General features: G+C 37.2%; 1 protein-coding gene across 7 annotated transcripts in view; it reads left to right on the plus strand.

The window, feature by feature from the left end:
* The first annotated feature begins 1,275 nt into the window (after positions 1-1,275).
* LOC131686181 (dachshund homolog 2) overlaps positions 1,276-17,053 on the plus strand; it is a 189,258-nt gene continuing 173,480 nt past the window's right edge. For all 7 annotated transcript variants that reach the window (XM_058970399.1, XM_058970401.1, XM_058970400.1 and 4 more), the window contains exon 1: positions 1,276-2,994. In XM_058970399.1, coding sequence (XP_058826382.1) covers positions 2,210-2,994 — 785 coding nt within the window. In that variant the 5' untranslated portion in view covers positions 1,276-2,209. The remainder of the gene's footprint in view (positions 2,995-17,053) is intronic.

The raw sequence follows: 17,053 nt of genomic DNA on the forward strand, positions 1-17,053 counted from the left end.
TACTTTCAATAATTTATAATTGATCGGTAAGTTGGAATATTCGATGATAGATGAAGATGTAATATTTCTTTTATTTTGTGGTGCTGAAAAAATACTTAGCACGGAGGGACAGAACGAGGCTTGTAATTTGAAAAGCACGTCGAATGCTCAGTCTGTGCAGGATACCTTTGTGTAAAAAGTATTTTTGATTACTGTTAAAGAATCAAAATTCGAAGAAACAAACAACAAAACTCTTCAATTTCACTCGAAAAGCTGCGTCCAAATCGGTTCAAAATTGAAATAGTAACATGTATTTCAAGTAGTATCTTTAACCAGTGATCATAAAATATTGAAAATGTGTTGTGCTTGTGTCAGCTTAGGAAAAATATAAAATATCACATTTTATTAGGCCCGGCTTCTGACCACTGTGCTCGAAGACCGGTTAAAATAATGTAATAATCATTGAGGATATTTCATAAATCGTCAGAAGCTATAAATCATGCGTTTCATCCTTAGGAATTGATTTAACGACAGATCATCTATTCTTTTCTCGATGCCGATTTGAGCTCGGTATTTTGAGCAATTTAATAGTACTTTACGCTCTATAACGATATTCTGATAGTTTTGAACATTTTTAGAATTGTATCCAAATTGATACTTCCTTTAAACAATAAAAAATTTGTTAACCATTAGTTTTAAGAAATTTGAAATTTGAAGCAAAAAAATTTGAAACCTACAAGTTAACGTATAGTACCGTGTCAAATAAACATAATGAATAAAAATATATTTTTCACCGCTTGATTCAACAGAAAACTCGATTGCATTTGAATAACTATCTAATTTAAATTTATTGTAAACATATTATTTTCGTTTATACAAACTGGCATCCCTGCCATTACTCGATCGTAGAATTTCCATTTGAATGCATCTCAACGTCTCTCAATTTCAACTCTATAGCATTCGCTCCCTGAGTACATTCTCGTTCTCTCTCGTCCATTACCACCCACCGGAAGGGTGTATGAGTGCGTGTAATCAACCTACCACCCTCTCTCAGGTAACCACCCCGTTCCGATTCCATTCCACTAGCAATGATGTGCACTGGATGTGATCGCACACACAGCGATAGAGAAAGCGATGGGAAAGCGCGCGCGAGAGACGTAAGCTACGAAATGACACAAAACCATTGTCGCTGTGTGTGTGTGAGTGTGTGTGTGTGCGTATGCCCTCACGCTTTTGCATGTATGCCTCGGCCAGGAGCGCCGTTCGTTGGCTCACTCGCTCTCGCAGTGCCGCTGCATGCAGTATTTTCAAACGGGGCGACCCACGCGGCTGTGTGTGTTGGTGCGCGCCCCGTTCGTCGTACATATGTAAGATACAGATGAAGTCGGAGTTGAATTGAAAATGAAATGGAAATGAAAATACAACCCACCTATTTTTGTTTCATTTCAATGTTATACGATTAAGTGATTCGTTCTCTAATATATATTTTTAAAACTGTTATTTATTATTCGTGTGACTGCGGCGACGGTTTCTCGTGTGTTTCTCGGTGCTCCGCTCGGTACTGCTGTTTGCCGTGCTGGAAGAAGGTGCTTTTTGGCTCGCCTGCTGCTGCTGTTGCTACTTCTTGGCGCGAGGTGTGCAATCCGGTGCGCTTTTCTGCCAGCCTGCTGAGTCGGTTGTGTGTCTCTGCTCGGCCGCCGCCGCCACTTGCACCAAACAATTCGATTTACCAACCAAAGAAAACGGGAGTTAGTTCAGCTAGCAATTGGAGAAAATTGGCAAACCCCGAGAACCAACCGAATGAGGGGGAAATCAAATCCCGAAAACAGTTGGACATTCAGTCGTACAATTGGCACTCGCGCGCCCGCACTCGAATTAGATACGAAGCTGTAAGTTCCGGGGGCCGATTCGATCGAGGTGGAAAAAATGTGGTGAAGAAAATTTAGTTAAGAAGGTGTGACGGTGATTAAGTTGATCTTTTTTTTTCTCTCTCGGGCCGAGAATGTGAGAAAGAAGAATTGTTACTTGGTGTAAAACCGAGAAAAGGTTTTTACTTAAAAGTGAGAAAAAATCGTAGGAAAATATGAGAAAATAAGATTGAGTGTAAAAATTAGAATTAGTGCGAGAGTTCGGAAGATTGAAGATGTTAGTTTGAAGGGGGAGTGATTTCTTCAGCGCTTGCAAAATTACTGACCACAGCGAAAAAGTGTTGCGTGTACGGAAAGATATTATGGACAGTGCAATGGATTCGGCATCGACGGCCAGTGACCACAGTATTGCGTCGTCCAACGATTCCCGGGGTCGCAACCTGTCATCTCCGGCGATGCCCCATACGCACAATGGCAGCGGTCATCCGCTGGACAAAACACGAACTCCTACTCCGGTGAGTCCGGTGCACCACAACAGTCACGGTACGAGTCTGAATCACGGGTCTGGCCGTCAGATGGCTTCTAGTCCCCTGGGGGCAACACCCCAGCAACATATGATGAGTATGGCCCATCCGCTAAGTCCGCCACACGTGTCGACACCGAATGCGATGATGGTTGGGATGCCACCGCGAATGGCCGGGAATCTATCGCACATTCCGCCGCACGGACTGGGATTGCTGAATTCCTTTATGCACCATGCCAGCCCGTTGGATCTGATGGCCGCTGCTCATCATCATGTACCTCCTCGGTCCTACAATAGTCCACCGCCGATCTCCAGCTCCGATCCAACGGCCAACGAGTGCAAACTGGTCGACTACCGAGGTCAGAAAGTGGCTGCCTTCATCATCCAGGGCGAAACGATGCTCTGTCTTCCGCAGGCTTTCGAACTGTTTCTGAAGCATCTGGTCGGTGGTCTCCACACGGTCTATACCAAGCTGAAACGGTTGGACATTGTGCCGTTGGTGTGCAACGTCGAACAGGTGCGGATACTCCGGGGGCTTGGTGCGATCCAACCCGGAGTCAACCGGTGCAAGTTGCTGGCCTGCAAGGACTTTGACGTCCTCTATCGGGACTGTACCACCGCCAGGTGAGGCTGGATTTGTTTTGTGCTATATCTACAACTTGATTTTAATCTGCTAGATTGTTACATATTTGGCTTAGACGGTGTGGCGTTGTTTGACTTTTGCTATTCCTTCTGTTCCTTTTCCGTTCCGTTTTTCGGTAGTTGACTTTCCTGTGTTTGTTTAATGCTTCCTTTCTCGTGTCTCTCTTTTTTTGTTGGAACATCTGACTAATTGCGAAACCTGTTTGCGAAGGTGAACACATTCGGTTGCATGCTGCTGCTGCTCTTTCACCGTTATCGTAGTAGTGTGGCATAATTTTTTGAAAAGTTTAATCTTGTTTGGTGCTGAACCTATTAACACCGTTTAGTGATTTCCAACGAAACTGTGAACATGGCAGGATGTGAAACCGTGTTGATCGGTAACCTAACGGACGGAATGTGGCTTGAGCTTGAGAGTGTAATTAGTTGTAATGAAGGACACGTACATGTAAGTCGAATTCAGAACGAAGAAGACGAAGAAACCACGGGTGTAGCAAGCAAAAAAACGGTGCAATCATAGTGCGTACACGATCGTACAGCATCGACCGAACACGCAAAGTTTGGTGCGTGAAATTCGATATCATTATTACGGCACTGTATGAATGAACTCTATCATCATTCATCATGATTCGCCACGGGTAAAAGGGTTGACCGGTCGACTAAAACGCGCGAAACTTGCCTGTGGGCTCTTGGATTGCGCTTGAACACGTGCAGGGAAGAATGCCAGGGCTGTTCGGTTCGATGTTCTAATTTGCGACTGGTGATAGTGTTTCTCTGTATGATATAGCCATGGTAACATTTTAGTCCTGGCTTGCTATGTGAGCGCAGGTTTTGAAGATACCGTGCGTGTGAGTAAATCGTTTTACTCTAAAAAGTGTTAGGGATACAGTGCTCACTAAGGTTACGATTTTATGTAGGGACGGTTATCGTTCTCAATTCAATGTGAAATTTCTAAGTAAGTCAAAAAAAAATTTGGAAATTTTACATTCTGTTTGGACAGAATTTTAATTCATTCGTAGTGAAGGAAACCGATTAAGAGAGGGTTTTTTCCCACAATGTTTCTGTGTGAAACACAAACTACGAAAAAAACATAAATCAAACTTTCGTTTGAATTTGCAATATTTTGCAATTGTTTTTTGGTCCGTTTCGCCAAATTTGCGAGACAATGTGAGATTTATCGATCTCCTAACTTAAGGATAAATTTCTTTTCAAACTAACGGTGGTATTTCACGGTACTTCGCTTAAATAATGAAAAATACATTTAAAAATATATCAAATTAACATCAAATATCCTGAGGTTATAGATTATTTTGAGCTTCTTTCATAAAATAGATCGATTAAAAGCAAGACACAATATTTCAAAATGGTCTCCCGATCAAACTGACCCCTAGAACATTATTCTTCGAGGTTATGATTTTCGAAGATGCGCCTGAACAACCAAAACAGCATATTTTGTTTCAATTATTTGGACATTTTTTTGGCTGTTCATCTAGCTAAGAATTCGGTAACCGAGAAAAATAAATCAGTATACATTTAAGGCAGAGACTTAATTAAATAAACTTTAATTTTACGTTTCGAACTGATCTCATCAGTACCTGGAAACCAGTTAAATACTAAATCAAAAAAGTCACAAGTTTTGTGTGAACGCCTGCATGTTTTTCACACGAAGCTTTTGGATTTAGTGTGAGACTGGTGAGATGAGTTCGAACAGGAAAACCCAACTTTATGTAATTCAGTTAGACATTTTGAATGGTAAAAATACTTCTAAAAATTAACTAAGGGGTGCAGTACGATTTTTGATAAGTCAAAGATGGTGAAAGCAAAATTGTACCCGAGCTCTAGTGATAGTCTTGCGACAGTAGTTTCAGCGATAAACAGTGATTAGTGGACGGCAAAACTTCAACTAATTCTGAACGAACTTTAACTCGGTGGTTCTTAACAATTTGCTTCTCAGGAAATCAATTCGAACAAATGGTTGGGAAAATGTAGCTTTCTAATAAGCGGATCGTTCTTGAATGGTTACAAGGATGTGAGCTATGTTCGAGTTTTTTTAGAGGCTTTCATGCAAATTTTGTTTGAAAAGACGAAATGTAATTTGTTGGTAGTGCTATAGAAGAAAATAAAAAAAAAACAAAAAAATTATCGGAGTTTTGGCCACTCCCCCAAATCGCATTTTTTCGTAGAGACTTGCGGTGAACACTATCCCACACGAGTCGCTGAACTGAAATCAAATAAAGTAAGCAAATTATTGAAGAAAAGTGTATTTTGGTATATTTGAACGGTTCGGCTTCCCAAAAAAAACATATATACAATAAAAAACTGTGTTGGCAATAAAGGCGATGTTCGGTGTTCAAAATTTTAAACAAAAGTTCATTACAAAGAATCGAAAATTTTTGGATGAAAAATAAACCATTCAAGTACACGAATAATTAAATACGAACAAATTATAAAACATATGAAAATCGTTTGAGCAGTTTTTAAGATATCACGTTCACCGCAACGGTCCTTTTCAAGAAACTGCATTCCGAGATAATTGCGCTCCAAGTTTTGTGTTAACTTCTATTGTGGATGGAACTAGCGCGCTGTAAACGGCTGTGCTCCGATCTGGATGAAGATTCGCACAGAGATTTGTGAAGTATCTACTTTCAGAATATAGCACACATTAATGTATCAATTTTAATCATGTGGAGAGCGACTATAATGTTGCGACTGATTGTATATTTAAGTTGCTCGTTGGAACATAGCCTAAGAGTGCATACACATAAGCATAAGAGATTGCCCGTTACTCCGCTATTGATCTGGATCAAATATATATATATATTAAAAATTGTTCATTAGAAGCTATGTTGCTTCATATTGTACAATACTGATGCTGATCGTACACGCGCAATTTTTCAAATTGGTTGATATTATATTAATTGAAGATATTGAATCTCGGTATAAATACATATCAATCCCCCTTCCACAATCCACCTGCCAGCGTCATTCCAATGGAATATGAGAACTGTCAATGCACTCGTTCAATAGGGATTCGATGAAATTTTTCTCGATTTGAATGATTTGAAAATTTTTGGCAGGACTTGCGCTTGACTAGAACGACACCGACACACGAATAACAATACACATACTGAGACGACGAGTCTTTATAGGATGATTCAGCGTATTCAGCGATACTAACTGTCAATTAATAAGAGTAAATAAGGCACTGATCAAATGTTGTACATACTTGTATCCAATAGAGTCAGGCAAAAGATATCAACTCAACAAAAATATGAATATGAAAGTACACTGATCGCTAAACAAAGAATGAAATACATGAAATGTTATACAAAAATGGGATAAAAACGAAAAATAAGTCCGAGAAATGAAATGAATCTGTCGCCTTTGCGAGTAGAAACCCAATCACTAAATTCCTGCTTCAACAACCGGACGTCACATACACAAGTAGAAGCAAAAACTGTGTTTTCGTCCGACGAGTACAGCTACTGCGATCTCCGATGGAACATAGCTTTAGAGACCAATGATAAATTCATATGATGGAACATTAATAGTCTTGTGTCAAAAAATAGAAATATACTGCACTTCGTGATACAATTACGATGCTTGGCACAATTGTTTTTTATATCGAAATAATCGATTAGGCTCGACTCTTTAAAAAAAATTCCCTGGCACCCTGACAAATAGTAATTATTAAACAATCCTGCAATCTAACAAATATTACAGGTCCGAGAAGCAGAATATTTCACTCAAGAGGTTACATACCTTTTTGCGAAAAAAATTGAAAATAAAAAGTTTGAATTTATGTGAAGCTATGAAGCAATGATGTTATTACATCAAAGTTGTAGTATTTTGATAGTACATTTTTCAGTGAAAAAACAAATATTAGATTGATAATTGGCAGAGTTATAGCTTTTTTTTCCTGAAACCTCTTTTTATTTAAGAAGCTTGCGGTGATCACGAAAACTCACGATTATATGTTCATTATAAAGTAATACGAATTTTATCGAAGTTGCGATTTAAATTGAGGAAAATACGACCACTTGAAATTGAATACGTATAAGTCGAGACGGCCTGATAGTTCCAATCCGTATACCATTTCCTGACAATTCTATAATCAATATGCTAAAAAAAATACTTTTTGTTTAGTATTGTTATTGATTGTGATTGTAACTGAACATTTATGTATTAAATTTGCTTTATATTTTCATTCCTGAATTTTTATTGTTAGCGTAATGTCAAAAATAAAAAGCGCCCTAAAATTAAAAATTCAACACTAAACGATTTTCAGCACTCAATAACCTTTTTATACGATGAAAACATGAAGTTATACTTATGAAATCATTCGTAAAATGCCGATTTTCATATTTTTTCAAACCGGCCCATCTTTTATGGTGGTGAAAATCTACTTAAAAGACTAATTTTAGCTCAAATTAATAAAAATAATGCATTTTTGGCTTGAAAAATTAAATTTAAAAAATTGCAAAGAAAATTTAACTGAAAATAAATGAAATAAAATGAAATAAACATCACATTACCGGGTAAATTATATATTAAATGTGGCATCTCTGACACTCTTTCCGGAAAAATTGAATTTAGCGACCGTTGATTCCATATTAGTCTGATATTTTTGCTACTCGCACACAGATCGTTGTTTGCCAACCACTTTTTCAGTGCATTCTGCTATGAGACAACCCCCGATGACGCTGCTCGACGAGCTGCAGAGAATATTGCGGCCAACTCTTTGCAATTGGATATTTTTCGATGTGACACATTCAGCGATATTGAGAGCAGCAAGTAAACTTAAATCCTCATTCTCTCCTGGATCCGATAGAATTTCTGCTGTAGTATACAAAAAATGCATCCCTTTCTTGCTGGTACCGCTTGCTGCAATCTTCAACAAATCATCAGCCAGCACCGCTTTCCTAAGCCCTGGAAACAGTCATTCATGTTTCCTGTTTCCAGAAAAGGCGATAAGCAAAATATTGCGAATTATCGTGGAATCACTTCCAGAAGCGGATCCAGAGAAAAAATTTCGGAGGGGGTCCGAAATTTCGATTTTGAAATGTTCATTGTACAATACGTAATATATTAATAACCTAATTTAATTAAAATCAGTTGCGGTGGTCGAATCTGGTTTGGACTGATTTTGAGTTTAGAATGAATTAAAATAGAAACTATTTTAAAATTTCCCAACCAGTTAAAAAATTTCGGGGGGAGGGATCCGGACCTCCAGGACCCTCCCCCTGGACCCACCACTGATCACTTCTCTTTGTGTTGGCCCCAAGTTATTTGAGCTAATTGTTAATGAGTATTTATTTTCCCGTTTGAAAACCCATATATCATATGATCAGCACGGGTTTTTTTCCGGGTCGATCTGTAACCACCAATTTAGTAAATTTCACTTCAACGTGTATATTACAAATTGAGCACGGGTATCAGGCGGATGCTATCTACACTGATCTTAAGGCGGCGTTTGATAGAATCGATCACAAAATCTTCCTGAAAAAGTTGCGGCGAATCGGTGCTTCCGAAACATCAATTAGCTGGTTTCGAAGTTACTTAGTAGCCAAACAATTACGTGTACGTATTGGTTCATCCACTTCCGAACCATTCCATAACGGCTCAGGTGTACCCCAGGGCAGCGATCTTGGACCACTACTATTCGCGTTTTTCTTTAACGATGCTGTGGATCTTCTACCTCGTGGGTGTAGACTAATTTATGCCGATGATATAAAGATATACCTTGCTATTCGCCGAATCGAAGATTGCTGGATTTTACAGCGAATGTTAGATACATTCGCCGATTGGTGCCGTTGTAACCAACTGATACTTAGCATTGAAAAGTGCGTCGTCATTTCTTATCACCTCAAAAAAAAATCCAATCCTATTTGACTACCAAACAAATGGGAGTATCCTCTTGAGGTCTGTTGCTGTACAGAACTTCGGCGTGACTTTAGATTGTGCTCTCTTCTTCAACGAACACCGAAATGCGATTATTGATAAAGCCAATCGTCAGTTAGGCTTTATGCTAAAACTCGCGGGAATTCAAAGATCCACATTGCTAGCGACCACTGCACTGCTCATTGGTGCGACCAATACTAGAATCGTCCTCTGTCGTATGGACACCCTATCAGATAGCCTGAGTCGAGCGAATTGAGAGAGTGCAGAATAAATTTACCCTGGCAGTATCCTCTTAATCTACCGCCATATGTCGAGAGGTGCCGGTTGATTGGGATGAACACTCTTGAGAGAAGAAGAAAGGCAGATCAAGCTGTTTTCATAGCCAAACTTCTGATATCCGAAATCGACGCCCCGTCACTGTTATTCTAACTATTACTGGCTATACCGTTACTACCTAGGCGTACTATTATGCTGCTCCAAACCTCCCGACACAGAAGCAACTATGCCACGAACGAACCGATGACAGCAATGATCAGGAAATTTAACGGCTTTTACAATCTATTTGAATTAAACGAAACGACTAATGCTTTCAAGCAAAAAATCTTACTCTGTAATGTTTAGCTATTTTTTTGTTGTAGTATGGATTGTCAACTTTAATTAAGTGTTAGGTTAGTTTTCACTAAGACAAAAAAGGTCTGATGAAAAAAAGTAATAATAAATCAAATTTTAAATCAAAATGCTAGCGACATCATTCCAAGAAAAACAAACATATTGTGCTTCTGATGAAGAATGAATTAGTACACATGAATAAATTTTCTTTTTCCTTTTAATCCTGACGATTCATTCATATTTTTTGAATTGTTAGTAAATTTTCATAGGGTGCCGACAACCGATATCATTTTTGCAAATGGTAACAAATTATAATTTTGCTAAATTGTTAGAAAAAAATTTCATGTCGACAGAATTAATTAAATTCTTTCACCAGTTATTAGCTAAGGCGCCTAGCTTTCCATTGGTATGCTTATGTCCCTATATAACGCTATTGGAGTAATGTTGTAAGCAATAAACAAAAGTTTGCCGACAACATACCACATTCCCCCATATTATACGATTTTGTGTGCAAAAACCACAAAAAAAATAAAATTTTCATTTACCTTATCTTTCTGAAAATTCCTGAATTGTCTTTTTATACAACAAACTTACATTAGATTATAGTAAAAATTATACATTTCAAGCGAGTTTTTAGTTTTCGGATGTACCAAATTTAAAGAGCCTGCTAATTTAATAAACAATTATTTGTGATACTAACTCGCAATTATTTCAAGCATTTTTAATTCAACTGATTTTTTATGTTATCCGCACTCAAATTTTGCACGTTTAAACAATCAACTTCAACAGATGTATTCTTTAAATTCCGATTAAACTGGCCCCCAGAAAATTATTCTTCGAGGTTTTTGTTTGTAAAGATGTGTTTAGATAGATTATCGTTTCAAAATTATCTCATCGGAACCTGGCGCCCATTTGGCAACCAGCTAAACAACAAATCCAAAAAGTCAAAAGATTTGTGTGAACGCCTAAATGATTTTCACACGAGACGTTTGACTTTTGGATTAGGTGTCTAAGTAATTACCAAAACAGAGCCAGTTACTGATGAGACAAATTCGAAAAGCAAAATCCAACCTAATTTAATTAAGTTGAAGATTTTGAATAGTAAAAACTTTCCTAAAAATTGACTAATGTGAAATATTCCTAAAAATTAACCTTGTTTTATAGGCAACGCATCAGAATAAGTATGTTAAACAAAATTGTACTCGAGCTCTAGTAATAATCAAACGCCAGTAGTAAACAGCGGCAAGTGGACGGAACTTAGTCTAAAAAAACTTCACTTCGACGATTTTTAACAACTTGCGTCCCGTGAAACTAGTTTGAACAAATTGATATGAACATGTACCAAAAAAACTCGAAGAATCAGATTTTTTTTGAATGGTTACCAGGATGTGATGTACTTCGCATAATTAATAAAAAAAGCTTATGATCACTTACAAAAGCAATTGAAATTGAACAACATCGAGATGATATAGACAAGTTCGAGCTTCTTCCATAAACTAGATCGATTACAAGCAAGACACAATGTTTCAAAATACTGGTCTCCCGATCAAACTGACCGCTAGAACATTATTCTTCGCGGTTATGATTTTTGAAGATGCGTTTGAACAGGAAAAAGAGCATGTTTTGTTTTCATTAATTGCACTTTTTTCACTTGTTTATTTTGCTAAGAATTTGGTAACCGAGAAAAATAACCAAGTCTTCTGTTAAGGTATAGAAACTTAAATGAAGTTGAATTTTCCGTTTCTAACTGATCTCATTAGTGTCTGGTGCTGATTTGGCAACAGTTAAACAACAAATCCAAAAAATCACGTTTTGCGTGAACGCCTAAATGATTAACACACGAGTCGTGTGACTTTTGGATTTAGTGTCTAAGTAATTACGAGGACGGTACCAGTTACTGATGAGACGAATTTGAAAAGCAAAATCCAATTTGATTTAATTACATATTTTGGATGATAAAAACATTTCTAAAAATTAACCAAGGGCTGCTGAAATTTTTTGATCAATTAAAGATGGTGAAAATGAATGTTAGTTCCACGGGCAACTCACCAGAATAACGCTGTTAAACAAAATTATACTCGAGCTCTAGTGATAGTCAATAAACAGTAGCAGTAAAGAGCGGTCAGTGGACGGAAAAACTTCAACTAATTCTAAAAGAACTTTAACACGACGACTTTTAACAGCTTGTACCTCGTGAAATTAGTTCGAACAAATAGGTGTTTGAAAATGTAGCAAAAAACTTTCTCAAAAACCAGACCTTTCGTGAATGGTTACCAGAATGTGATGGTTAATCAGATACTCAATAGGTTTTCCTTTTGTAAGCTCTTATTGTTCACCAATCGTACTTGGTAACGCATCTATTTATTTGTCGAGAAGTCAGTTTTCATTTTTGCGTTAAATGTTTTAATGAAGTTGTCATTTCTACTGAGTTTGGAATATTAGTCTTTATTGAAATCTAAATACATTTTTGAACGGGGGATGTGTTTTGTGCTAAAAACTTTATTATATGGAAAATCACAATATTTTGATTAATCGTAAAATGGATAATTATGAAAAAATAAAAAAAAATAAAGTTGGTGATAATATGTATAAAAATAAATTGCGCAAAATACTGGTAAAAAAAAAATAAATGAACTCAGATGCGGGTTAATTTATCCACGACTTTATAACTCGGGTAGATTAAATAACTTTGGTATGGACGATCATCGATTTTTTTCGGTGAAAATTAAAACTGCGTTTTACCGGACGTTTCGACCTACTAACGTGTTCAGTCATCCTCAGCGGCTCACTAAAATATAATATTTGTTAAAATCTAACACTAAACACAAATTTAAACAACATCGCTTACATGCTAACAACGTCTACACAATGAACAATCACATTATCAACTGCTGTCTTGTCTTGTACACTCAATCTCCGTTGGTGCTTTCTACGGACGCACGATGCTCTTTAGCTTCTCTATTAAGCCGTTGTATGCAGATCTAAACTTAATAGAATCCCGTTGTAGATTGAACGTGTTCGACTCGCCTTTAATTTTTATTTGAAACATTTCCACTGTCAACCGGGTATCGGTCCTAGGTAAAATGCTGTTTGTTTTAATTTTCACCGAAAAATATCGATGTCCGTCCATTCCAAATTTGCTAGCGGTGATGAAAACAAAGCAACAAACAATTAAATAACTTTTGCTAATATGATTTGACGTAAGCTGCATCAATAGGACAGATTTTCCGGGTTCGAGTACGCAAAATCCTTCGGTCCGATGCCCATTGCTGCTAATTCACATATAGGCCAAAATAGCACACATTAAGCTACGAATAGTGGGTGCTATTTTTATTAATCATGAAGAGCGACTATAATGTTGTGACTGATTGCATCTTTAAGTTGCTCGTGAGAACATAACCTCAGAGTGTATGAACACAAGCATAAAATATCGCCTGTGACTCTGTTATTGATCAGAATTTTTCTATGGGATCAAGCGGATGATACCGTTTTCATAGGAAGAATCCAGTTCAAATACCATGAACAAGAATATATTTGCGAGCTTTTCATTTGCTCGGGATAAAGGGTGCCTAAACAGAAATCATAATCGATGAAGTAAACCGGTATGTACCCCAAGTTATTCGGAGATTTATATTTACTGCATTAGAATCATACAAGAAAGAAACAACATCCAAAGACGCCTATCGCCGACCTACAATTTCGACTGACAGACAAGAAAATGCAACTGCCGTTAAATAGTCTCCCACAATTTATTTGCGGCTAGGTTCTTTTATTCGATAATCCGACAGCAGATCCTTAGTTTTCAAATCGCTAGGCGGCCTTTAATTGCCAATTAATTTTGCTCATACACGATTAACATTGAAATATGTATATTAACTGAAGACATTAAACCTTTATAAGGCAGTGGCAACTATATTGCCACCTTTCTTTTCGTTTCGTTCATAACGCAGAAATATGAAGTGAGAAGTGTTCCAATCTTATGAAGTCTACTTGTTAGGAGTCTGGCAACTCTTCTTATTACTTTTTATTGAGATACAGTGAAATGTGGCAGATTGGTGAAGAGTTTTTTGAAAAAAATACGGCGATTTCCTTTTGGATAATAAAATTAGCTCGATTTTGGAAAAAAAATACTATAGACCCTATAAGTTGGAGATAATATGTGGTCTCATTTTTCAACTTATCCTCAGAATCCAGGGGTTAATCAGGTAATAACCAGTAACTCACCATAATTTCTTTCTGAATTTCCGATCCAGCTCGATTTGTCTTTATATTTCCACCAATCTCGTTGGAAATTCATCAAACATTACGAAGACTGATGTTTTCTAACGGCGGTATCAAGTATATTTTCAAAACATTACTTTATTACGATGTAAATGTAAATGTAAATATATTCTAAACTAAGTGAAAAAACCGCGTTTCTATTAATATAACATCCATTAATAGCCCCAAACTCTCGGCCTTATAAAGGGTTAAATCTCTGTAGAAAAACTTCTAAATTTCCCGCCCACCGTAATCCTGTCGGCATCATTTCAATCGAACATGAGAACTGTCGATGCCCTCGTTCGACAAGGATGCGAGGACCTTTTTGAAACCGGACCTCCCTACTGAGTTTAAATGAGACAAGTATAAACTTTTTCATTTGGTAGCTTTTCTCAGTAAGCTGTAAATTTTTCGCCTTTGTAAACCGTTTTGTCGATTTAGATAAGTGCGCCATTTCACTTCCCTGGTTAACGACAAAAGTCTAAATGCACCGGCTACTCTCGCTGTGGAGGATAAGCCGAATAAGCATTGCTTTTTGCCGGCGCTAACAGGAGAAGCAGAGCGAAGCAGTGTCTTCCGGAATTTTTCACTGGGCGCAAAAAAAATCCGTTGTTCGTCACTCGGGAGGTTTCAATAATTCTTTTCTTCCTCAGAAACACAAAAGGTGTTTTCGTATTTGAAGATAGCAGCAATACGGCGCTAATGTACTTCTGTCACCAAGGTTATGTCGGATTCTTATGAGAGGAGCTCGAGGGCCTCTTCAATATCTAATTCACCAGGGAGGTTCCAACAGAGGAGCAAAGCTTTTCTTCATGGCTAACAGTTAAGGACTGCTGCAGGAGCAACCAACATTAACACCGGAAGAATTCGTTTGAAACTAATTCAGTTAAAATTATTAGACCCGGAGAAACCAGACCAGTACCAGAGTCTCCGGGTCAAACCCGGAGGGGTGGCAACCCTGGACATATAAATGGCAATCGACAGGCTGATACGTCGAGTCATTATACGAGATTCAGCGTCTACGAAGAATTTCACCAACTTTTCTTGAGAATGGTAGCGACATCATTCCAAGAAAATCAACAGAGAATATTTTCAGATTTGTGTTTTAGTATTTATTTCAAAACTATTGTGTTTTTGCGTCCTAAAGTGCATAATTTAGTGATCGAAGTGCAAAATTTCCGTATTTTATTTTCCGTACCTTATTTCTCTGCAAATTCCTTAAGCGTCTTTTTGTACTACAAACAAACATTAGATAATAGTATAAGTAATACATCCCAAGCGAGTTTTTAGTTTTCGTTAGATACGGATGTACCAAATTTAAAGAGCTTCCTAATTTAATAAACAATGTGAGACTAACTCGCAATAATTTCAAGCATAAATTCACTTTTTTTACATCCACTGCTACAATGTGTCAAAATGGATCAAACTCTTTGTAAATTGATAAACACCACTGAAATAAAACTAATTTAGCAGTTGAAAATGTTTTCAGATTCTTTTATTCTAATTAGACTCGAAGTATACGAATTTTGGACAAATTGACACCTATTTAAAAATGAGCATCCTTTCATTGGAATGAAAAACATTGATATCAAATACTTAAGGTGGCTGAATATAGAGGTTATCGAAGTCAACTTGAGGATTATTTTTGAGGATATAGTTTTTCTATTGCATTGAACTACACCAAATTTAAAAGATTACTTTACCGGTTTGTTTGTTTGGTTAGTTTATGATGATGAGGTGGTGAACCCACCATCAGTGCAATGGATACGTCAGTGGGCGCAGTTGCTTTTAACAGTAATATTGCTAGCAAACGATATTCTATTTATCCATATTGGATCCATAAGCAGAAGTTCTTATGCGCACTCCAGAGGGACCAAAGATCTCCTTCCAACAATAAAATCCAAACGTTTGAATAGCGGCATTTTGCAACAGTTTTTAAGGCACTGCCTGATGGTTTGTGTGAGAAGTGCCAAATGTCAGATAGGAATATTAACAATAACTACATAATTCCGAAGAATTAGGAAGTAAGTGCAGACCCTAATCTATGACACAGTTCGTATGATGCCCTGATGTACCCTCCCTATCCAAATAATGAAATAAATATCATGGATAAAATGCATCTAACGAGTCTTATTGATGTATTTAAAATAGTGGAATTAAAAATAATGAAAAGCTTAGAGGGAATAAAAAATGTTCCAATATAGAAAAAATAACCAAAAAATATATAATTAAACTAGATAGTAGATCAAAACGAGTTCACCCGTAATTGCAGATACATCACACTGCGTTGTGGTGCTGGCGGTGTAAGTTACGGATTGATGTTTCGCTTCTGATGACGACTATGAAGACAAAAGGACGTCTGCAAAGTGTCAATAGTACTACTGCAAGCTGTTGATGTGGACGAACTTACTAGGGTTACTTCACTAGCCGCAGTGTATATTGCAGCCACAGCAGATATATCGGTGATATTGATTTTGCTTACCAAACCCTAAAAATGGAACCGTATCGACAAGTGTGATGCGAAGATCCATATCTGGAATAATATTTTGTTCCACTTGTCACTCTGATATACGATTGTTCTTGGAAGTGCAAAAAATTCACGCATCAAACGGAACAACGCGTCCGTTTCCGAATACAGTTTTTGTTGTTAATTTGTTTGGTTGGTTTAGGTTAAGAAAGTATCCTAAATTAATAGGTACACGTAAGGAGTTGGACTGCTTTAGGAACTTTTTCTACAAATTACATATTTGGGGTAAGAATTTTTGATATTACCGTTCCATAGAAATGGTTAAAATTGTTTGTTAGAATCTTAAAAGAGTGGCAAAGAGTCGTAAATAAGTATATTAATGACACTCTTAATTAGAGTTTCCATCTCCCGATGGTTTTCAGTTTTTCTGGATTCGGGAAGTAAAAAAGTTATTTCCCGGAAAATTCGGGAATACAGAATGAAAATGATACAGTTTTCTTGAAATCAAAAAGATTTCCAAATCCCTTTTCTGTCGGTACAGGTGCTGGTCTCATAGGCAATTCTTCGTAGGTTTGGTTTCTAGCCAGTAAGGATTCTTAGTGGTCAGTCGGATCGAAGTACTATCCTATACACAAACTCAGAAACTGTCCGGTACACAAAACACAGCAGCGAAATTTGACGGAATAGAAGATAAGTCCATAACGGAATGCAGTACTCATTGTTTTTAGGGATCAACTGAGAAAGCCTCAAAAAGCGGTCATGTTTGAAAACGAATAAAAACAGTTTTTTTACACACCGCTGGCAAAA

The sequence above is a fragment of the Topomyia yanbarensis genome, chromosome 2, assembly GCF_030247195.1.
Source record: "Topomyia yanbarensis strain Yona2022 chromosome 2, ASM3024719v1, whole genome shotgun sequence".
In the NCBI taxonomy this organism is placed as follows: domain Eukaryota; kingdom Metazoa; phylum Arthropoda; class Insecta; order Diptera; family Culicidae; genus Topomyia; species Topomyia yanbarensis.